This window comes from Condylura cristata, unplaced genomic scaffold, assembly GCF_000260355.1.
Source record: "Condylura cristata isolate star-nosed mole 26May11 unplaced genomic scaffold, ConCri1.0 scaffold00005, whole genome shotgun sequence".
Lineage (NCBI taxonomy): Eukaryota > Metazoa > Chordata > Mammalia > Eulipotyphla > Talpidae > Condylura > Condylura cristata.
In genome coordinates, this window is record NW_004567106.1 from 37,652,486 (window position 1) to 37,675,240 (window position 22,755).

Sequence of the window (22,755 nt, forward strand, 5' to 3'; positions counted from 1 at the left end):
CCTAACCCTTTGCCTTTCCAAATTAACTATAAGATATTCTAAACAAAATGGACTCTGGGGATCATTTTATGATTTATGGAAAGTTAGAAAATCAGATCCTACCATAAGTAATTTCACTGAAATATATATATGTCTTGTTTGTCAATTTGCTATATCAATTCAAATTTCCAGCAAGCTGTTTAATCTTTGTTTTTAAATATTTTAAGTGAAAATTTATAAAGAATACATAGAAAATTCACTAGATACACATAATTTTTTATGATATTACTGTCATTATTTTGGTTTTATTGTTCATTGCAAATAAAATCTAAAATTATATTGATAGCTATTTTATTATTATTCAAAATATTGACAGTAATTTCAAAGATGAAGGAAATAATGGAGAATTATTTTCTAGTCTTTGTGTTCAGTTTGTTTTTGCTCTTGAGAACAAATTTGATTACAACTTGACAACACCAGGGACTCTTGTTCATTTTTGCCCATCCAAAACTCTAGCACCCTGTGACATGCCTTGCCATATATATATATAAAATAAGATTAAGTAAATGAATTATATTTAACAGAAAAAGATATAGAGAACCATAGCTAAACTCTAAATTACTCTATAATTTAATCCAAATCAAAAGACACAAAACATACGAGCACTTTGAGGTTTCATCACAATAGTCAGTCCCTCTACTTACCACGAGTCCATCACACAAGTGTGCTCACTGACTCTTAGTGAAGTAGACCTGAACTTGAAAAAGGCCAACAAAAAAAAAGCATATGTTCATTAGTAAAGGTATCCGAACTGTAGTTTATATTGTATTTAATGTTGCCAAACATTAAAAAGGCTGGATTATGAGGTGGAGAGTATTCTAAAACTGAAATATTGAATAATCATTTATTCTCACTAAATTACATTATTTTTAATCTATTTGATAAATTATATTTCAGAAGTAACACTGATAAAGCTAAGCTATCTGGAAGTCATGATCGTCCCTTACTGACTGTGTAATCATTTTGATTTTATTTGCATTAACTAAATGCACATTTTTAGAGAACACAGTGTCAAGATGTTGTTTAGTTAGTTATAGTGATATTTAGTTAATTGTACTGCTAAATAGTCATAGACATATCATATAAGCAAATAAATGTTTTAATCATCTTATATAGTGTACCCATCATTTAATACCCTTTTATATACATTGAAAATTGAAAAATTGTCAAAATTGATTTATTATGCAAAAAAAAATTTTGACAACTAATGTTTATTGGTTTTGTTTACACACATAAAAATAATGTTGATTATTCAATTTTCATCAGATCTGGATATGGCTTTTATTTTGGCAATCCTTTTTTAAAAATATTTTTATATAGTTCTGTGAAAAATATCCTATTATTTAAATTACAATATCACAATCTGAGAAGAATGAAACTGTTATATTTATTATAACTGTGATAGTACAATAATGACTAGCAGTAACAATTAGCTTCATATATTATTTAAGTGATCTTGTCAAATTCTGACAAGATTTCAGTATCTACTTTTTCAGGTATTAATGAATGTTCTGAAATCTTGGCATCTTCAATATTTAGATTTTGTTATTATCTTGAGCTCTTTACACTTCCTGCCATTACTCTTTGTTATGTACCTTTGTACCTAGACTACATTTCAATTAGTAATTCACAATTTTAAAATGAATGAAACATAATTTATTGTACTGTTTTAAGAGCATGCATTGCTTGCCTCTGGGTGAGCTAGCAAAAAAAAAGACGTACCATGGATAATTAAGATGATGATGAAACAGTTATTTAAGACAAGAGCATTAAAATTAAACTGAGTCAAACAGAAAAACTACCCCAAAGATAAAATCTATTTTTTACTTATTTCACTTGTACTACATTGAGCAAGTCATCTCAATTTTGTTCTCAACAGTTAGAAGAAAAAAGGTCAGGGGCAGAAGTTAAAATAAAAATTAATTAAGTCAATCTCATAATTTATAAAATAATTTTATGTTAATGTTCAAAGTATATGTCACAGTTTGTGTGTCTGTGTATAAATAATTGTAAACTTACTTTCATGATTAGTAATTGTTTTAAAATATATAATAATAACTTGTGTAAATTTAATAAATAATTATAATATGTGACGTCAAGTATATAGAATATCTGTGTATGCTTAGGTGAAGATCTGCATATTCATACTTACATAGTATATATGTATATGTAGTCATCAGTCCAACAGCTTATGCAAGCTACCAATTCCTTCCACTTTTTGATTTGCATACCTATATATTTAAAGACTTTCGACTGTCATGTATATTAGTTATGAATATTGAGCAAATAAAGACTTGGGAAAAATTGAGTTATTTTTAAAACATGCCTAGATAGTAAGAAAATGTAGCTTTTACTATAATTTTCTTTGTAATCCCCACCTTATTAGCTCATTGTTCAGTATTCTCATATTCTCAGTTTTGAGTTTGTATAACACATGTAGGAATTTGTATATAAAAGCATGAAGGGAGTATTCCTATATACCTCTAGTAATTAATTTGTATGTGTCAATTTTAATTTATATGCAATTAATATGTAATTAATTTATATGTGTCAATATTCTCCACAAATCTAAAGTTTGAAAATTCTTAATGACAAGGTTTAAATATCTTTCTAAGCATTGTAAATGATTATGAATTAGTTCAGTAAAGATTTAACTGAGTTTTAACTACTCTTAAGTTAATTATAAGCAATTATTTTTTCTCTAATTGAAAGTTATTTAAACATGGATGCATGTTCAGTCCATTTGAATTTGACTTGCAGCTAGTTTTCAGCATGAAACATTCTAATAATTTGAAAACAAAATTATTTTATAGGTAGACATCGATTTCTACCACTGTGAAAGATTAATTTATAAATAGTGTTTGTTAACTAAAGTAGCTATTCCAAATAACAAACCCAAAGTCAACTTGACATGTTATATGGAATGTCTATATGACGTTCATTTCAAAAGTGAAACAAGTGACCAGGTGTCTAGATCCTTACTTTCTAAGGATGATTCTGCCTGTTTTGTGTTTTTTGTTGTTTTGAAGATTTATTTATGCATACAGAACTGGGGTACAGGACAGCAGTGCAGGGGTGGTGAGAGGATTCACCAGAGACAGAGTGGGGAGCAGAACAGGCAGATCGATGAAGTAAACTGCTGAGGGGAGCAGCGGTTGGGTCAGGAGAGGTCTGCCAGAAGTTTTGCGTTTTTTATCTCTTAAGGCTTCTAGACTATTAACCTAGGTACAAATATTTAGAGAAGTCTGGGTTTTTTTTTCTAAATAATAATATGCTATTATTAAAAGGTAGCACATCTATCGGTCAAATTAACTATACAAAAATTCAATGAAAAGTGGAGATTTATGATACTATGACAAAGTAGAATTTCAAATCACTTTGAAGTTTCTATTAGCTTCTCAGTTTAACCACAATTAATTGTTGAACTTTATAGAACTTTTATCATGTGTTATGGAAGCATGCCATAGTTCTTTTGACGACTTTGTTAGTTTGAAGTATATCTGAAATATGGGAACTATTAAATGACAAATACAAAGGAGTTGTTAGTGGCCCAGCAGTTACAGTGTTTTATAAGGTTTGCCTGCTCAAATGCCCATTGTGGCCACACAAATGGCATAAAATGGTGAAGAAAGAAACACAGAACAGAGAATAACTAACATTTCCTGGTCACATGAAAACTCTTAAGTCACATGGAATTGCATTCAAAATCAAGACTTCCAAAACCTGTATCAACTAAATAAAACATTTTCACTGGGTTAGAGTGACTCCATACACTTAGAATGTGAAGATATATATTTAGGTTATAATATCTAGAGAAAAACACCCACATAAAATAAGCTAGACACTTAAATTTTTTTTAAGATTTATTTATTTATGCATACAGAATTGGGTTACAGGCCAGACATGCAGGGACGGTGAGAGGATTCACCAGAGACAGAGTGGGGAGCAGAACAGGCCGACTGATGAAGTACACTGCGTGTCAAAAGAAGTCTGCCACGCCATGTGGGTCACCTCTGGGCCAGGGTTCGAACTCATGCTGAAGCGACTTTACATTCTTAGTGCTGTGCTTTAACCTGCTGTGCCACCAGGGAGGGACTGAGACTTAATATTTTAATGCAATTTCCTTTAAGTATCATCCCATGCATCTTGCATAGTTATTGAATTACTACATTTGGCCTCCACAGCAATTTAAGAGAAATATTAAATTCCAGGTATTATAGCTTACTTAATATTAGCTCCAGTTTCGATATGGGTGACATAGTCAATTTTATGTTATAGTTTTATTTCCTCTTAATAATGCTTAGTTATTTTTCTAATATTCTAAATACCTTGATGAACCTCTTTTTACTTCACATTTTTTCCTTTTCATTTGCATATATTTCCAGAAGTAAACCAATAAAGTCAAAACATGTAGCTTGTAATTTATTTACTTGTTTGTTGTTGAAGTGACATTGGTTTAGACACTAATATGTATTTGATATAGAGGTAGAGGACCAGTATTACAGGTATATTTTGCCATACCATACCTACCATTTGAAAATAATCTGTTTCCCAAAATATTCACTAAAGTTTAATTTTTCACCAATAATTCAAAGAATTGTCTCTTTCCCACTATATCCTTGCCAAAATAATAATTATGTTTGAAATCTTTGCTAATTTGCTAAAAGCAAATCATGCATTTATGTCACATGAGTGTGACAACACTTTAATGTCAAGGTTTTCTGAAAATAAAGCTTGGTATAAATAAAATGTTTATTATTTTGGCCTCATTGCTTCCCAGATGGCATGTATGAAAATATCTTGAAATATAGAAAAACCGTATGAGTAGATTCCAATTCTTCTTATTGTGCATATGCTTCTTTCTATTGACATATTTACATTTAGGTTGATAAAATTTCCCAGTGATGTCTAATCATGGATGTAACAAACACATTTATAAAAAGACGTGATAAAAAATCATAGCAGTACTGTGACAAGTAAGGATAAAAAGCATCCTGATGTTTTATAAAAATATAAGATGGCAAGAAAGCTAACTGTTTTTGACAGAAAATACAAAAGGCACAGGGAATGATCAAGTTAGATGTCCAGCAACATTTTGTGTAGACTATTGACTTATTCATTGAGCTTACTTTACCAGGTCTTCTGGGGCAAAACATTGTAAATTGTTCATGTTCTGGAAAGTCTCATTCTAACCAAGATAGAATTTTCCCTTTCACTGTCATATACCTTGGGAGTTAACAAGCATTCATAGCTGAATAATTATACCATGACAGGTATGTGATATCTGCATAAACTCAAATTAAACTTCTATTAAAAACATAATCTGCATGAAGTATGAACACATATGCTTTCTGTTTTCTGTGGTTTATACTATTAATTTTAATGATGACAAAAAGCAGATGAATTATGTCACTGATCTTTGTTTGGGGAAACCAGATAAATTCAGGCCCTTTTAATTTAGAGGGCAAATCCTGTTTGATCCCACTGTAAGAACTGTATGCATATCCATGTTGTTATTAGCAGGACAGTGAATAAAGTGTGGCTAACTTTTCACAAACTTAGAAACAAAGTAAAAACCAAGCCAACAAGAAATCTTGAAATCTACCAGAAGGGAAAGGAGGGTGGAGAGTAAAGTATAGAGTGGCCCAAAAGACTGTAAAAGGGAAGAACAATACATGCCTTGCCGGCAGGGCCTTGTGTAGCATGACCTGAGCTCTGTGATCCTATGCCTCTGAATCTCACAGTGTTGTAGACCAATGTACCCTTAATCAGAAAAAGAAAAACAATCCCCATGGTTGGAAATGATTTGTGCAGAAAAAAAAAAAAAAAAAAGCAGCCCCATTTAGTTGCAGCATTTTTTTTGTTGTTGTTTTATTATAGGGAAAGAAAAAATTTAAGTATGATTTAGCTAAAATTATAGTTAAACCTAAGACATTACTAATACAGTATAATGAAGGCAGAAAATTCTGCTTGCTCTATTCACATAGCATTACTTTTTAAATTTCTCAGCACTCAGTGACAGAGACCAGGGTTACATTCCTTTTGTATCTTCCCACAATGTATATTGTTAAATAACTCTTTCTGACAGACTAATTCCTGTGAAGTTTATTATTCATAATTGTGCTTATATTCTTTTGATGACTCAAGGACTCTTTAATAGCTCTCAATTTTGAAATAACTATGGAAAATAAGGAGACTTTATATAGACCAGGAAACCAGGTTTGAATGACTGGAACAGCAGAGGGATTGGGTCTGATTTTTGGTAGCTGAATTTATAAAAATAAATGAATTGCTAGTAATAGTATTTAGAGAATGGAAAGGGAAATAAGTTTTTAAAATCTGGATAATCCCTGTATTTATGTTCAAGGAAACAGAAAAAGAACAGAAACAAATACCCAAGTTCAGAGTTATCAGATGATAGAGCTACACCATGTTAGAAATGGTCTTTGTAGACTGACTAACTTGAAGCCTCTTTTCATGTGTACAGAAAGTCATAAAGCCTAAAGGCAGCTTATAAAATATATGTATTTGCAAATTCTTCTTTTTTTTTTTTCAGGAAAAATGCATAGCTTTACTGGAGTATCAAAGGGGATTCAGATAGCACAAAAGTTAAGGAACATGAGCTACAATTCTAGGAGCACAGTGACCTAACCAAATCACAACATAGAACATAAATTTCCTTTAAGCTACTGTAATATGGAACAAAATCTAATGCTTCCCCTCCCCAGTTCTGCCACTCCTTTTCCTGCCACCAGGCTCTTGTGTCTCAGAATCATCCTACACATCACTGTCAGATTCATTATAATATTTAACCTCCATGATGCTGTTGTTTTCTGACTAAAATTGTCATCATATCACTGACACCTTTTGAATACAACCTAAATTTCTTGTTCTGGCCGAGACAACTTTCCAGTTTGATTCCAAATTTATTTTTCAAACTTATCTCCCAATATATGTATATATTCTTCATTGTCTCAACATAACTTACTGATATTTTCAAATATGAATTATATCGATTTTTGAGGGCACTTTGTCCATGCTGTTTCCTTTAGATAAAATAACCAGTCTCCACGCTTCCTCCTGCCCTCTTCCTATAAGTTCTTCTCAACCTTTGCCCTCACACCCAGGGTGTACACACACACAGATACACACAAATGTAGTCACAGACATACTCATCTCCCACCAAAAGATGTCTTTCAGGGCCTGACTCAGATAAAGCCTTTCTCCATATGCTGAAAGAAAAAAATGAATTCTCCCTATTTTGAATTCCTGTAGTTTACAGTTTGTGTTATTTTAGAATCTAGCTCCCGTAATATTTACTGTATACCTCTTTTTAATATAGAGATGGAAAATATGGGCTTGGAAAAATGTCTATTTTCTTACTCCTTTGCTCATTAATTTTATAACATGGAGTATTAAAAGTAAAATGTTAGTATCTCATCTGTAAAATTGGTTTGGTGATAAAAAGTTTGTTTGAATATTGAGTAAAATGATGTACATAAAGTCCTTGGACATGTCTGGCATTTAGTGTGTGTACAATTTGGTGTGAACCAGTTATCAGATACTTTATAAACATAACAACACATGGATATAAGCTACTGTTAAGTATATAATTTTTGTATCCTGGAGTTAAATAATTAGTACTTTCACCTTCATGTTCCAACCATAATTCTTACATAGTCATAGCTCATTGTGCATTTACTGCATCAGTTAATATTTATATTAGTATTTCAGAAAGTTTTTATATTTGCAGATGTTTATAAAGTAACTGTAAGGGTTATTCCCAATAAGAAATTGTTTTTATAGTAGAAAATTATTTTCCACAAATTTCAACAGTTATTTAATTTGCTGTTCTACTTAGCTGTATCCCAAAAACACTGACAGTAATTTCTATTGAGTTAAAAATAGTTAGATTGAACAGTTTCACTGGTGTAATGGGATACATAGGAGAGAGATTACAGTAATGACAAATTAGTTCTGCAAGGAACAGTCTAATAATTTTACCCCTCAAAGAAGATGGCTGTATTGAGGGTTTTTTCTGTGGCTATAGTATTGTATTTATTAATAAGTCCTGTATGAATAAATGACGGGTCATAAGGCCTAATGAAAATTAAAATGGGATAGTTAATAGAACAGAGCATATAAAGATATGCTGTTTGGTTTAGGTTTACTGATTATGCTTTACAGCAAGATGAATCTCATATTTGAGGTATATAAATATTGACACTGTATAGTAATAGAAACTCACATAACAAAATATTAGAGCATCACATTTCATGAAACTCTTTTAATCTTACTTTGATATGTAAAATTTGCTGTCCTGCCTCTACTGCCCAACTTTGTTCATAGCTATGTCATATCCATAAATTGTTAGCTCTAAGCAGCCAGCACTATGTCTGTGCTTTTCTTAGGAAATTTTCCTATAGAGACTCCTGAAGTCTGTCATACTGTAATTATTTTATTCACCCATCCATTCATTGTTTATTTAATGAATTTTAACTCTGTTCTGTGCGCTCACTTAGTAGTAGAAAGATTATGATAAGACTTGTCTACCACTTTGAAATAATGTGATAGAGAAGACAATATGCATTATTGAATATCAGGGTTAAAAGTAACAAATGACAGGGTGTGAATATATTGCTATGTAAGTTCCTGGGAGAAAACATTATTTTGTGCTAGAGAAAATCAATGAACATTTTGTGGATTGAGTAGCATGACCTAAACTTTAAATAATGGGTAAAATTTGAACCTTATAAGCCAGAGAAATGTGATTTAAATGTAAGAATGACATGCAAGGAAACATAGCAAATAGATTTGTTCATCTGCACTGCCATAGATAACATAACCCCCTGGTTAATAAAAGTCAAAAACTAAACTATTATGTCTGGTATAATGCTACTTTATAGATTTCATGTAATATTTGATGATTGTGGGCTAATGACAATTTTCTCTCCCTGGAAACCCTTTGATTGCTGATTCTACTATTGTTACTAAAGAACTAAGAATCAGACCTAGAGCCACATTGTTCGATAGAACTTCCACAGCAATGGAAAGGTTTATCTCTATGCAGTGTTAAACTTATAAGTCTTGTGATTAAGAACACTGAAATGTAAGTAGTGTCATGAGAAATGTATTTTTATTTTTAATTCATTGTATAACCACATGTGATTCATGGCTATAGCATTGTAAGGTATAGGTCTTACAGTCACCTTTTTTAGGGGAAGTGGTTCTAGGTGAATTTGATCCACAAAAGAATCTCCTTTGGGCAAATTGCAGTATGCCACAATATTTCCTGTGAGATCCTATTACATCCTTTCTTTGCTGAAACCAGTAGTTTTACCCCATACTATTGTTAATTAGGATATGTACACAGGAAGCTAATAAATTATAACCCAGGAATCTCTGAAGATTTCTACTAGGAAGTGATTTTAGAATTTACTTTTAAAGGAAAGGAAGTTCACCCTGGGGTTGAGGACTGAGTATGGGTGGGTGAGGGCAGGAAGAAGAGGTTTTAGGCAGAGATGAGAGAAAGCAGGATATGAACAAGAATACTTGGTAATTCAGTGTGACCGACACATAAGGTGAATTTTGTGAAGAGCAGGAGGGGAGAAAGAACAATTTTAAAATATGCGTGTTCTTAAATAGTTTCCTGCCCAAAAGGATTATTCATTCAGTCACGTGTATGCAGACTTTTCTTTTTTTCTTTTGGCAAACACCATTTATGTTTTAATCATTAAATTACTAAATTTGCAACTTTTTTACCTAAATTTATTACTTAGACAAGATTGAGATAGTGGAAATTTATTACCAATGATGTCATCAATGGTTTATAATTTATAAGACTTTGAATTGGACATTAGCACGGTTATTATTTCCTCTAATGCCTTACCTCATCACAGACTAATAACATGCAGGAAATCCAAAAGACAAAGGCAAAAGAGTGGTCTTGAAAGCTAGAAATAGTTGCTGAAAACTGATGCAATCATGTAATAAAATATGGAACAATAACTTATATGATATGTTCATAGTATCTGCTAAAGCAATTAGAATCTATGCAGCTAGAATTTTGTTCATGTATTACTAAAAATGAAAACCACTTCAACAAAAGTAAGACTATAAGCTATGTAAGCTATACATTTAATTGTGTACATTGGTCTTAGGGCTTTTGGTCTTATTGCTTGCACATGTGATCTTTTTTAACACTCTTCAAAACAGAAATTCAATGAGTAGCAGTTATATTACAAAAGGCCTTCCAAGTACATCCAGACAGTTAGCTAAGTGACATGTTATGTATGACAACACTGGATGTTAATGTACAATCCTATTGGTACAGTTGTTTTACAATAGGTTAATGTCTTTGCACGTCAAATATTTTGCTCGTGAGAAAACAGAAACAGTAATAATGATGTCTCTTTTACTTGATAGAATTGTTCTTTTTAATTGAAAATTTTAAATAATATGTTATTTAATTATCTTTTTCATTAAAGGGTTTTGAGCTAGACTCAAGTCTAGCTGTGCAAAATAACAATTCTTAATATTTCAAATACCTGCCCTGACTCCCCATGAAAAAAATGCATGCGGTCATTTCCAGTGTGGCATAGCATAATTGGTCACACTAGTGGCCGGTTTTAGCAAAGGGTTTTATTGCAGCAATACTAAACAATACAATAAGGAAATTAATGAATATTCTAGTTCATGCAATGTATTGTTTTATATACTTTAATATTCATATCAACCTTAGAGTATTCATGTCAACCTTAGAGATTTTTCTATCCTTCTTGTATAGTGATAAATCAACAACCGCCTGGTTCTCAGGCGGTTTTAAATTTTGCCTGAGGCTCAGAAATAGTAAAAGGTAGGGCCAGGGATAACACCAGTTTCCATCTGATTTCAGCATCCTTAGACATTATTAATATGTTTTATGGGTATGAATTTATGCTACAATAATTTCTATGTAAAAAACTGTCTTTTACTTCCCTATCAGAAGTCCAATACTCCAGCACTCCCACCTCCTTGGATAAAAAGGAAATGTAACATTCACCCTTCAGAAGAATCATACTGGATTCTAGAAGAATTACATGGTGGATACACCAGTGTTTGGGATAGGGTTACATTGAAAGGAAAAAGGAAAAAGAGGGAGCTTTGAACACATATTACCCAACACCATGACAAAGGATAGTTTTTCATCTTCTCTTGACCCATAACTGACACGCTTAACCTCTCTTCCTATGAAGTCTAATATTATACCTTGTAAATCAAATATTTAACACAAGGTTAGAAGCACTTCTTATCTACATTGGCACTGTCTTATTAACTTGGACTCATGCATCAAGACAAAAAGTATCTTATTTAGCAACACTATAAAATATCTTTTGATGATGAGAAATTTATAGCAATATTTATAATAGTATTTTCAACTATGCTACCGCTCCCTGCTGCTTCCTTAATCTATGAGACATGATCACTCATACTAATTTGAACATTTTCTATGATTTGGGGGAGTATATTACTTATCATCAACTGAACATATTTCTTTTGGACTTTTTTGTAATTTTATCAGTTGTATCTAAAAATTTCTTAAGAGAATTTTCTGTGCTTTTGTTAACATGTCAGTAAGTTGCATGTTATGATTTTAATATCCACATGTCTGTGATAAAGCTGTACTTGTAAAAATAGTTTGTAATTTGGTGACTGTTATAACTGTCTTAAATAATTTTTCTTCCAATATATGCTAGGAAATTTTACAACAATGGTAACAACTTATGTCAAATTTTTATTTGCTTTTGTTATAGTGGTATAACCATATAAGAAGTATTGATAGGATAAAATTAATTGCTTTTTATGTTACTTCTTTAAAAAATGATTTCATTTCTTTAATTCTCACAATCAACCTGTGAGATTAATTATCCTAGACAACCAGAACTTCAGATACAGTATTAAGTGGCAAGCAGAGAACCAGAGTTAATTGTTTTTGTGTCCAGTCTGGTTCTTGTCTCACTGTCCTTCCCCCTGCAACTGGACACAGTTTTGAAAAAACCCATCAATTACTGAACCATGTAAATTCTAGAATTCAACTAAAGAGCCCTCATTGCTAGAGGGTAGCTAATGGTCATATGCAGAATCAGTGGGGGAAAAAAATAGAGTGGGTAACTCTCACTCACGGTCATAAAATGGAGAACACTTTTGGTTTGCTTCCTTTTTCACTTTTCCTCGCTAACTAAAATGAGTGTTCAGTCATAATTTGAAACACTGCCATTAATTCCATCAGGAAAATTAAATGTTAAATAAAGTGATCCTTTTGACCATAAAATGAACAATCTTACTATTCTAAGATAGAAAATACTTCTATATGAATAGTAGAGAAATTGCCAAAAAGCTATTTTATTCAATCCTCAGACAAGTTAATGTCCTCCTGGAAAACGCATGCATATTCTGACCTAATTAAATCCTTAGGCACCATGTTCTGAAAACAGTGCTGAAAAATATCCCCCAATTGACTCTGCTATCATGTAGAACATTCAGTAGCTAGACATAGTGTAAGGACAGAGTCCCGGACATGGGTTAGTCACTTCCTCAGTAAAGCTTCTGTTGCAATTCCTTCCCCTGAACTTGCGTGCACTACACGGCAAATGTTTAATCCGGCAAATGTCCAATCCGTTTCTAGCCTCAGCTGAGCACTTCCCTAGGATGCAAGCAAATCACCTCTGAACTTGTTGTTGTAATGAATCTACCACTGGGCACAGCTCCCCTGACTCACAGCTTGGTATTTCTCAGAGAAATAGATAAAGTTGTTTCAGGTACTTTCCACCATCTCATATATGTGGTTTTAAAAGGTTTGAGATGCAGCAAAGTTGTAGGAAGAACAGAGTAGAAAGTGACTGCTAATGGCAGTTGACATTTCTTTGGGAAGGTGTATATGGGAAAGTAGGTTTATTTTATTATAGGCATTTAATCTATAGATTGCTATTTTTCCTCTATGTAAATGAAGAAAAAGTCATTTAATATAAATGTGAAGTCCTTTCCTTTAAGAATCATTTGGAACACACTTGGAATAACTGATAAAACTATCAGTCTACTTCTCTTATGACTTGTCCTGTTCTTTAGTGTTTGTGTATATATTATTTACAACATGCTAAAGCTACTAAAAACCTATCAGCTAAGTAGATATTTAATTAGTAATAGCTAGGGTATTTTAGTTCACATAACTTATTTTGCTGTCTCTAAAGTATACAAATATTACAACATCCCATGGTGATGACTGTATACTCAATGATTAATTGACATGTACTCCTGTTATAAATTAATTCAGTCCTCCTTCTTACTTGCAGGACAACATCTTTAAACTGGAAGACTCGCATTTTGAAAATGGCCGTGGCAAGAGTCCTTATGACCCTAAACTTTTGACAGCATCTCTCTTAATAGGTATGTAGTTGATAATCAAATATATCATAAATGTTTTCCAGATAAGAGATTGCTTGATCCTTTTTACGTGCCAAATCTCCCATTGTGAATCACAATTATTTTAGGAGTGATGTCAGTTAAGGCATATTCATATAATTTGAAAATAAACATTAAATACTAAATGCTGCTTTGATTATTGCTGAGTAGTCGTTGATTTTTTATCATCAAAATGAATGGTTGAAAAATATCTTAAAATCGCCTCTTTGATAACTGTAAATTATCACTTGAACTTTAAAAATAATATTTCATGAAAAGTGGCTTTGTTTTCATTTTGTAAAGTGCTTAGATTCTGTTAATTCAGAAAGAATGAGATATTCTCTATTTTGTTAAGTAGAGTTCCAAAATTTGTGTGCTCATAACTGTTGAATGACTTCTTCAGTATAATATTGTTACAGTTGGCAGAGATCCTGTTCCATTACCTTGAGTTGACAAAGGCTTTCTCTACTCATCTTTTGAATCTTTGGGCCTTTTACTTTTTAATGTAGTAAAACATTTCTAACCATCTTCCTTTCTAGTTTTCGTCTTTGCTCTTCTTCCTTATCATTGCAGATGGGTGGTGAATGCTTAGTCACAGTTAAAGGGATAGAAGGAGCAAGAAGTAGGCAGAAGAAGAAGACCTTAGGCTTTATTGAAAGATAAAAATTTTTTCCATATCCTTTTTCCCACTTTTGGACTGTGGTTAAATAAAACCAAAAAATATACATTTTACTTCTTAATTTTTTTTGAACTTTGGAACATGCAACTTAAAATTCAGAAGACTCTGGGTCATGATCCTGTCCTTGTATGTATTTTGCTATATAATCATGCAGAAGTTATGTGAATTATTTCCTTTTCTATACAATATAAAAAGTAATTATTTGATAACAAGACAATTAACAGAGAAACCTTCCAAGTATATAATTTCTAAGTTGTTTGAATGAGCCTATATGTTTTAAAGGTAAATTTATATTATTATTAAATATGTCACAAGTCCATAAAATTTTGTCACTCTTCATAAAATAACTTTTTTCTACTTAACAAAATAAAACTTTAGTCACAGTGACTACAACATTAACTATGAAGATATATTTTTCCAGTATTCCCTAGTGTTTACTTTCTCACTCTTTCACTGATCCCTTTTCTGTTATGAATAAAGCCATTACAGCATGAATTATCTTCTCTATTCCTTTCCAAATGTAGACAATTTCAGTCCATTTGATCCATTTATGGAACATTTTAACAAAAGTTTAAGACCCGAGGAATGCAGCAGATTTAACACACTTGAAATGTTCCCATTCACAGCAGGCCTCGTGATTGCATGTGGATGACTTCCTTAAGTGCAGACACAAAATCTAAAATGTGTCTGACACAAAGAAGAGTCCTACCTTGTTCAAACTTACATCTTACTCTTATTTAAATTGCGCATTGAATAAAAGGTTGGATAAAACTCAAAAAGCAATATGTACAGTTGTGCCCAGAGCAACTTGAATTTGTGGTATGTTTCTGCGTAAGGATTTGCTTGATTATTTGTTTTAGTATTCCAGTGAGAAAGGATGATGACAAGTATTACATAGTTCATATGGTGTGCAACCACACAAATCCACAAAGAATATGAAACTCCACCATTTTGATTTTATATTCAAACTTCTGTGGAAAAGCTTTATAGATTTCTGCAAAGGAAAAAGGGAATAAGGGAAGTTCTGTCAGCCAAGGAGAGGATTTATGACTAAAGAAGCATATTAGGCATTTTAGAGGAGTAGTTCTTAAATGAAAGTCCAGCCCTAATATAGTCCAGCTCTCCAATATAGTGAAATAATTAACTATCAGTGCTTATTGACAAAGGAAGATTATTCAGGGCACCATTAATTAATTCTAAATCAGTTGAGTAGCAAGATATGAACCATTTATTCCAGACCTGGTAAAAATCCTTCAAAATATCTGCAGTATGATTTTAATTCAAGAGCACTGACTTCCTTTATTGAAGCTTTTGTTGTTGTTTGTTTTTTATGCATACAGCACTAGACTGGGGTACAGGCCAGAGGTACAGGAGTGGTGAGAGGCTTCACCAGAGACAGACTAGGGAGCAGGACAGTCAGATCTGACAAAGTACACTGCTGAGGGGAGCAGTGGGTGGGTCAGGAGAGGTCTGCTGCGCCATGTGGCTCAGCTCCAGGGCAGGGATCAAACTCATGCGGAAGTGGCTTCAGCTTCTTAGTGCTGTGCTTTAACCTACTGTGCCACCAGGGAGGGCCCTAAAGTTATTTTTTTTTTTAATATGAGATAAATCCTTCATCTCTCAGTACATTTAATTCCCTTTGTTGGGTTTTTCTTGGCATTTTCTCATTTGCTGATTTAAAAAGCATGTTCCCTGGTTAATGAAGCACTTTAGCATAAATATTTTCCATTGCACTTCCTAAACTTTTAGATACAAAGGTAACATCTGTTCCCTGAAATATCTACAGATTCTATATTGTATATTTGAGAGTAGCAATTGTTTATTCGTAAGTCTATCTCCCCAAAAGATTTTAAATACAGCCTTTTCATTTCAGCATAAGGAAAATTTGCAGGTGGTTCCTGGTTGCTTCTTTCTCCAAAACTGGGAAATACAATTTCACGTTTGGTTCCATCCTCCTGTAAATTATTTAGATAGATCTTGATAAGATACATTTTTTTACACTACCAATCCCATAATTAAGCAATTTCAACCAGTAGTAAACTTTAAAGCCAGATGACAGTTTAAACATTTCAGTTGGGAAATCTATCAAACTTTTTTATAACCTCACCCCAAAATGCCTTGGATTTTTGAAACTGGGTTATAGAAAATATGGGTTCTTTCCTGAGCCATGCTGGCTACGGCATTAAATCCTCATATCCTAGAGTGTTTCCGAAGTGTTTCAATATCACCTTCATAATATTAACTTTCTAGTCTCTTTTAAAAAAAGTCATTGGGGCCCTCCCTGGTGGCACAGTGGGTTAAAGCTGCTGCACTGAGAAGCTGAAGCCACTTCCGCATGAGTTCGATCCCCGCCTGCCCCGGAGGTGACCACATGACGAGGCAGACCTCTCCTGACCATCCCGCTGCTCCCTTCAGCAGTGTACTTCTTCGATCTGCCTGTTCTGCTCCCCACTCTCTCTGGTGAAGCCTCTCGCCAACCCTGAGCCTCTGGCCTGTACCCCAGTTCTGTATGTACAAGTAAATAAATCTGTAAAAAAAACAAGTCATTGGGTCAATATGAAATTAATTCCCTGTTTATTTTTAATATATCTTATTTTACCCACCTGTAAATATTTTTTAAAACTTTGTTTTAAAATCCTTTATTAAAAATAGTTCCCTGCTCAGAATAAATGCCAGGTGTGATCACAACACAAGAGTATTTTTGCACTAATTATCTTCTCACATGCATTACATGAAACAAATAGATAACTTGAAACCAATTATATTTTTTTATTGAATCTTCTCCAGTCATTGCAGTGCTGATAACTTAGAGAAATTCTACTACTGAGAGTTATTTTTAGGCTGTTTTCAAGGATTTAAAATTTAAAGCTGAAATTCATTCCCCATGTTAGGTCTCTGCTCTGACTCAGGAAAGAATACGTTTTGACATTAGAAATATGCTCTTCCTTGTTAGTAGAACATGAGTTACTCCCTATATCAATTAACTATAATGGAGAAAATTATCTGAGCCTCAATTTTTTATATCTATACAAGATGACTTTGTCATGCTAATTCCACTAGTTTATTGTTAAGTATTAAATAACATAATGCAATTGGATACTGCTACTTGAGTGCTTACATATTTCTGATCTATATATTAAAGTGCAGATAAATTACAGTAAAAGACAGTGGTTAGCTTATAGGTTGACTAGCGTAGAGATTTATACCATATATATCTTGTTTTGTTTGTTTTTAATTTTATGCAAAGTGTGCATATTAACTATTCAAAATACTAATATTCAGAGGACAGCCTGAGTAACAAATCAGCATATTCTATATATTGGTGTAGAGAAGGTCATCAGTAAATGTAATAGTGAAAAATAATCCCCCCCACCCTTCTACTATCAGCAAATGTACTTTCATGTCCAGCCTGTGTGAGCATATGTGTGAATAAAAAGCTCACATTTCTTCTTTATATCTGTTTCTAATGATTCTGCTTCTCTATAAGTAGAATTTACTTAAGGTGTTAACACAATGGCTTGATCTTTAGATTTGTTTGAATTTTGCTCACATGCATGTCACACTTAACACCTGTGTTAGTAACACTGTGATTTCATCAGGAAACTTTTTTTTTTACCTCTGTTTTCCTTACCACACCCTTCTTAGCAATTGTAATCCAATACATTAAGTGATCTAAGCCACATTTTTACTTTATTTTGTACTGTAAACAGAAAGTCCAGAGTACATAGGAACTTTTGTTTTTAATACATACTTCTCAGGTGACTCAGCAGTTGTGAAACTGCAGTTCACTAAATTTTTGTTCATCTCAATACAGAAAGTTTTCCTTAGAGGTGGTTAAGGAAGCTTAGAGTTAAGAAAGAATGGCAGTGTTCTCAAAGAGCAATTTTTACATTTGACAGTTTCTAGATGGGTAATTACATCTGTCAGCACTAATTAACTTATTATTTTTGAGACATCAAATGGTCCATATTGTATTTTTTTGTATACTTTAAAACCTTTTTGGACAGACTACACACAACCACTTTTTGAAAAATACACACACACATGTTTATATATAAACTGTAACATAGATGATATAATTGTTCTATTTAGAGAGAACAATACCTTCTGTTTAATAAAAATTAGAAAATTATATTTTCTTTCACTAATAACTTAGTATACAAAAAATCCAAAACTCTATACACACACATATGAATGTCATTTGAATCATTGTAGGAAAACATTACCTAATATACTACCTCAGATTTTCAACAAGCCTTATATTTAGGATTAGAGCACTGACAAATTAACACTTGTCCAGAAATCAGTATGCAACTTGATAACTTTATGAATGACCTAGAAAGTACAAAGGAAGTTTAGCAAGTAGGCTTTTTTGTTAAACTTAGTTGTTCCCTAAAATAAACTAGGTTACTGTAAATTTATTTATATATCCTTATGTCATTTCAGATTACCAAAGAATGTGTTAATTCTTAAATACACGATAGAAATTCACAAGCATGTTAAATGAAATGTACTCTAAGTTGATGGTATTGTTATTATTAAAGATTCATTTTTATTTATTTATGCATACAAGAGCTGGAATGTAGGCCAGAGGTTCGGGGGTGAGAGGATTCAACAGAGACACAGTAGGGAACAGAACAGGTGGATCTACTGAAATCCACTGCCGAGGGGAGCAGCAAGCAAGACAGAGGTCTCCTGGCTGATGAGCGAACTCATGCTCCTGTGTCTGGGATAGCTTGCTTGCACTGAGAATTTTAGCCCTAAGTCACCTGGGAGGCCCTCTTTTATTGTTATTATTAATGAAAATACAAGAGCATGATATTCTATTACCTATACTTTTGGATGAAGACAACAAGTAAGTCATAGATTTCCTGAAGCTATCACCCCTGATAAGAATCCTCCAGATATCCTAGTGAGAGTCTGAGCCAAGACCTGTCATAAAAGAACAGCTGCTGATATTGTGTATTGACACTGTAAGAATGTACCCTTTATAGTCACCTAATCATCTGGTACCTTCCAGCTCACAGAAATCACTCTGACTCTTGCCAAAAATAACACTTAGGTGGGAGGTAATTTCCTATAACTGTAGGCAACTGGTACCTAAGCAGCCACCTACCCTTGCTTTAGAAATCAGTTGTTCAATTTAAGTCTGTTTTTGGTAACAATTGAATCAATAGATCTACTTTCTCTGAAAACCTATCTATAGCCAAACAAGAATAATAAAATCAGCCCTCTCCCGTTGCCTTCATTTATGTTATTTTTGCTTCTCCTACTTGGGAGTAGATAACAAAAAATAAATATAAGTTTTAAAATATTTAACCAAAGGAATATGAGGAAGAAGTACATCTCTATGCCCAAGTAACAGTTATTTGTGTTATTTTAAGCTTCGCATGAACAGTTTGTATGTAACAACAATAATTACGATTTTTTTTCCACACTACAGCAAGCTAAATTTAAATTAAAAGATTGGTTAATTGATGATTTTCTTCTAATTATATGTTGCACATAATCTATCTGATTCTGAAATGAAATTTTTCAGTTTTCATATTTTGGCTGTTCTATTTTCCTGTTTTCTGATTTTAACAAGTGGCTATCAGGCAATAAGATTCAAAAGATAACTTAATGCTTTTGAATTAAATTGAACACTAGCATCATATGAAAGGTGTACCACTGAAAATATTTGAGATCCACATGAACATTTTATGCTGCTTTCATTTTTAATTAACACCCTCTTTTTCATAACATTGAGAGAAATAATTTGCCTGAAATTTTAAAAACTATAATATGTATTTATCAGTTAATTGTAAAATGATAAAATGTCAACCAAAGGAAAAATGTTACAGTGATTGAAGATAGGTTAAAATAAAGGAGACACTATACATTTATTTAAATATATCAAAGTACTTTTGAAATTTATAAACAGTTTATGAATAGCATTTATCTGTTTGTAGAAAACAACTGCTTCTTTATCTTGTGGTCACTTAAAATATTGCAGGACATTATGGCAACAAGAAGACATATTTTAATGTTATTTAAAAGTGAGAAGAAATAAGATTCCCCAAAGGAATGAATTTGGATTATAGCACTGCAAATGCCTATTTTCACTATGAAGTCTTTAGTTTTAATTGAGAAATAAGAATGTAAACAAATAATCTCACATAAGGATTAAGATTAATTAGAATTTCCCAAAGACACTTATAACTAAAGAGTTATAAAAAGTTTTTCATCCATCTATCTAGTAAAAATGAAAACCCTATGGAAGTATAGTGTAGACTGTATTTTAGACTGCACTGAATACTTTTCAAATAAATTAATTCCAAGTGTTAATATATACAAATGATAAAGATAACAGTTTTAACTGTCATCATGATAGATTAGAGAATATTTTATAAACTTCTCCTTTTGCTGATAATTCACTTTAATTAGAAGAACAACCTAATATGTTCTAGATGAAATAATATGAGGCACTCACATTTTTCCTTTTAAAGCAAAGCAAATCTTATTTCCAAAAACTTTGTTTTCATAAAAGGTGACGTGGTTTCGTGTGAGAGGCTTTGTATTAAACAGTCCTGGGTTTGACCTTTCACCCGGACTTACCTAGTCATTAGCTGAGCAGCCTTGTGTTTCTTGAACTGTGAAATAGGGGTAACATTGACGTCAGGGGTTGTTGACAGAACTAAATGAGATAATTTGAAAGTGTCAAGCCTGTGCCTGGCTGCCTGGCAAGTACAGATTTGTATTCAGTAAATATTAACTCCTCTCTCTCCTCCCTTTCTTTTCCTTTTTTACTCTTTACCTCTGATTATGATTCCTCATTATTAAACTCTGAACTACAGTTAATTCAATTTAAATAGAAATGGGTCAAAGTGCAACAGAATTGTTAAGCATGATGATTATGGCCTGTGTTGGGCAACATTTCCTTCTCTTCACATACACTTCTGTTATATATGAAGATGTCTGGTAGACTTAATTTTAGACTGTATGGTAGCTGATAATAAATTAGAAAGCTTCTGTCATTCAATTTGATATAAAATGAAAGGCTAGGGAAAAATTGGCAAGATAAGTAGCCCTTTCCAAATTATAACAAGATCTCACTAATTCAAATCCCACTACAAAGGAAGTATTTTAGAAACTTAACTTCCATGAAAATAAAAATGATAAATAAGATTTTACAGTTTGCTTTATCCTAATAAATAAGGGCATTAGGACCATAGTAGCTTTAAGCATATAAAAGCTAACAAAATGGCAGATACCATTTACATTTTGTGTTTTTTGTGCTTTACATTTTGTCTCTGGTTTTAATGGAAAGGAATGAAATTTCAAGTTCTAGTAATTTCCACTGAAAACTATTTTACCTACTTTATGAAGTTGGTACTAAATTTGATCACTTAATCAAATTCTCCCTTCAACAGAGACATAGATCTAAAAACAAGTAGCTTTGCAGAATGATGCCTGAGTTTCTGTCTTCTTTTCAGCATGCTTGTGCCATGAAATTTGTTTGCTTTGTTTTCTTGCTGTAATTAAATTAAATTATGTGGATGTGGTTTTATTTTGTCACAACACAGATGGAGAATTATACTCTGGAACAGCAGCTGATTTTATGGGACGAGACTTTGCCATTTTCCGAACTCTTGGACACCACCACCCAATCAGGACAGAGCAGCACGATTCCAGGTGGCTCAATGGTAAGTGCTGTGGTAACATAAACACCTAACACTTATGACTCTGTAAGCCAATGGAGAATATTCTGTGTGTAATACAATTACTGTGATTTGAGAGTCAATTCCATGCATGGTGGTGATGTCATGACTGGGTGTGAGAAAGTTGGGCAAAAAGAAAAAAGAGATTAAAAATTCAGGAAAATGCTTGCTTTGTTCCAAAATTAAGGTTTCTCAGTAGTTAACTATGGGAAAAAAAATAGGTCTGTGTTAAAGCTTCGGAAAGGAGGCAATGGAAAAAGATAAGAGGACTTAACAAACTTGTCTTACAGGAACATCAAACAAATGTCAGGATGTAATACTTTTTTTTCCCACAACACTTAGATTGCCTTGAGAACATAATAAAAGTTAGTGGAAGTTGTTTTTTTTTTTTTTTATTAAATGTAGAACAGCCACATTACTTTGGAAATACTTTTAAATTTCAAAGGACTTTTATATCATTTCACTTGCTTTTTCTTTCAATTTTCTAAAATCATCTTTGCCATTGGCAGGTATGGAATGTAGACTAATATTTTAAGTGAGATAAAAATTGAATTCAATAGTAGAAGATTTGGAGCAAGAACCTAGATTCTGAACTTCAGGCACTGGCTTGATTACTCGATCAAGTAGATGTATTTCACTTCTCTTCATTAACATATAAATAAATTTAGTATCAAAAAAATGTACAAATACTATATGCCTAAAATAAATGGTGTTTTAGATTTTAAACCAAATAACTCATATGTATTGTTCTATGTAGAATTTGATCATTTTTATTACTCACTTGTATATTCATCAATGATTTTAATAATGGTTCCCACAATATTACCATGGCTGCACTTATTATAATAGTATCTGCCTTCAATTTGTAACAAAATAATACTTAGTCCCTAATCACCCATA

General features: G+C 32.5%; 1 protein-coding gene across 1 annotated transcript in view; it reads left to right on the top strand.

Annotated features, from left to right (window-relative positions):
* Positions 1-22,755, top strand: part of SEMA3A (sema domain, immunoglobulin domain (Ig), short basic domain, secreted, (semaphorin) 3A) — a 186,413-nt gene that overhangs the window by 92,584 nt on the left and 71,074 nt on the right. The window contains exons 5-6 of the mRNA XM_004676886.2: positions 13,368-13,461; positions 21,721-21,840. Of these exons, the coding sequence (XP_004676943.1) occupies positions 13,368-13,461; positions 21,721-21,840 (214 nt within the window). The remainder of the gene's footprint in view (positions 1-13,367; positions 13,462-21,720; positions 21,841-22,755) is intronic.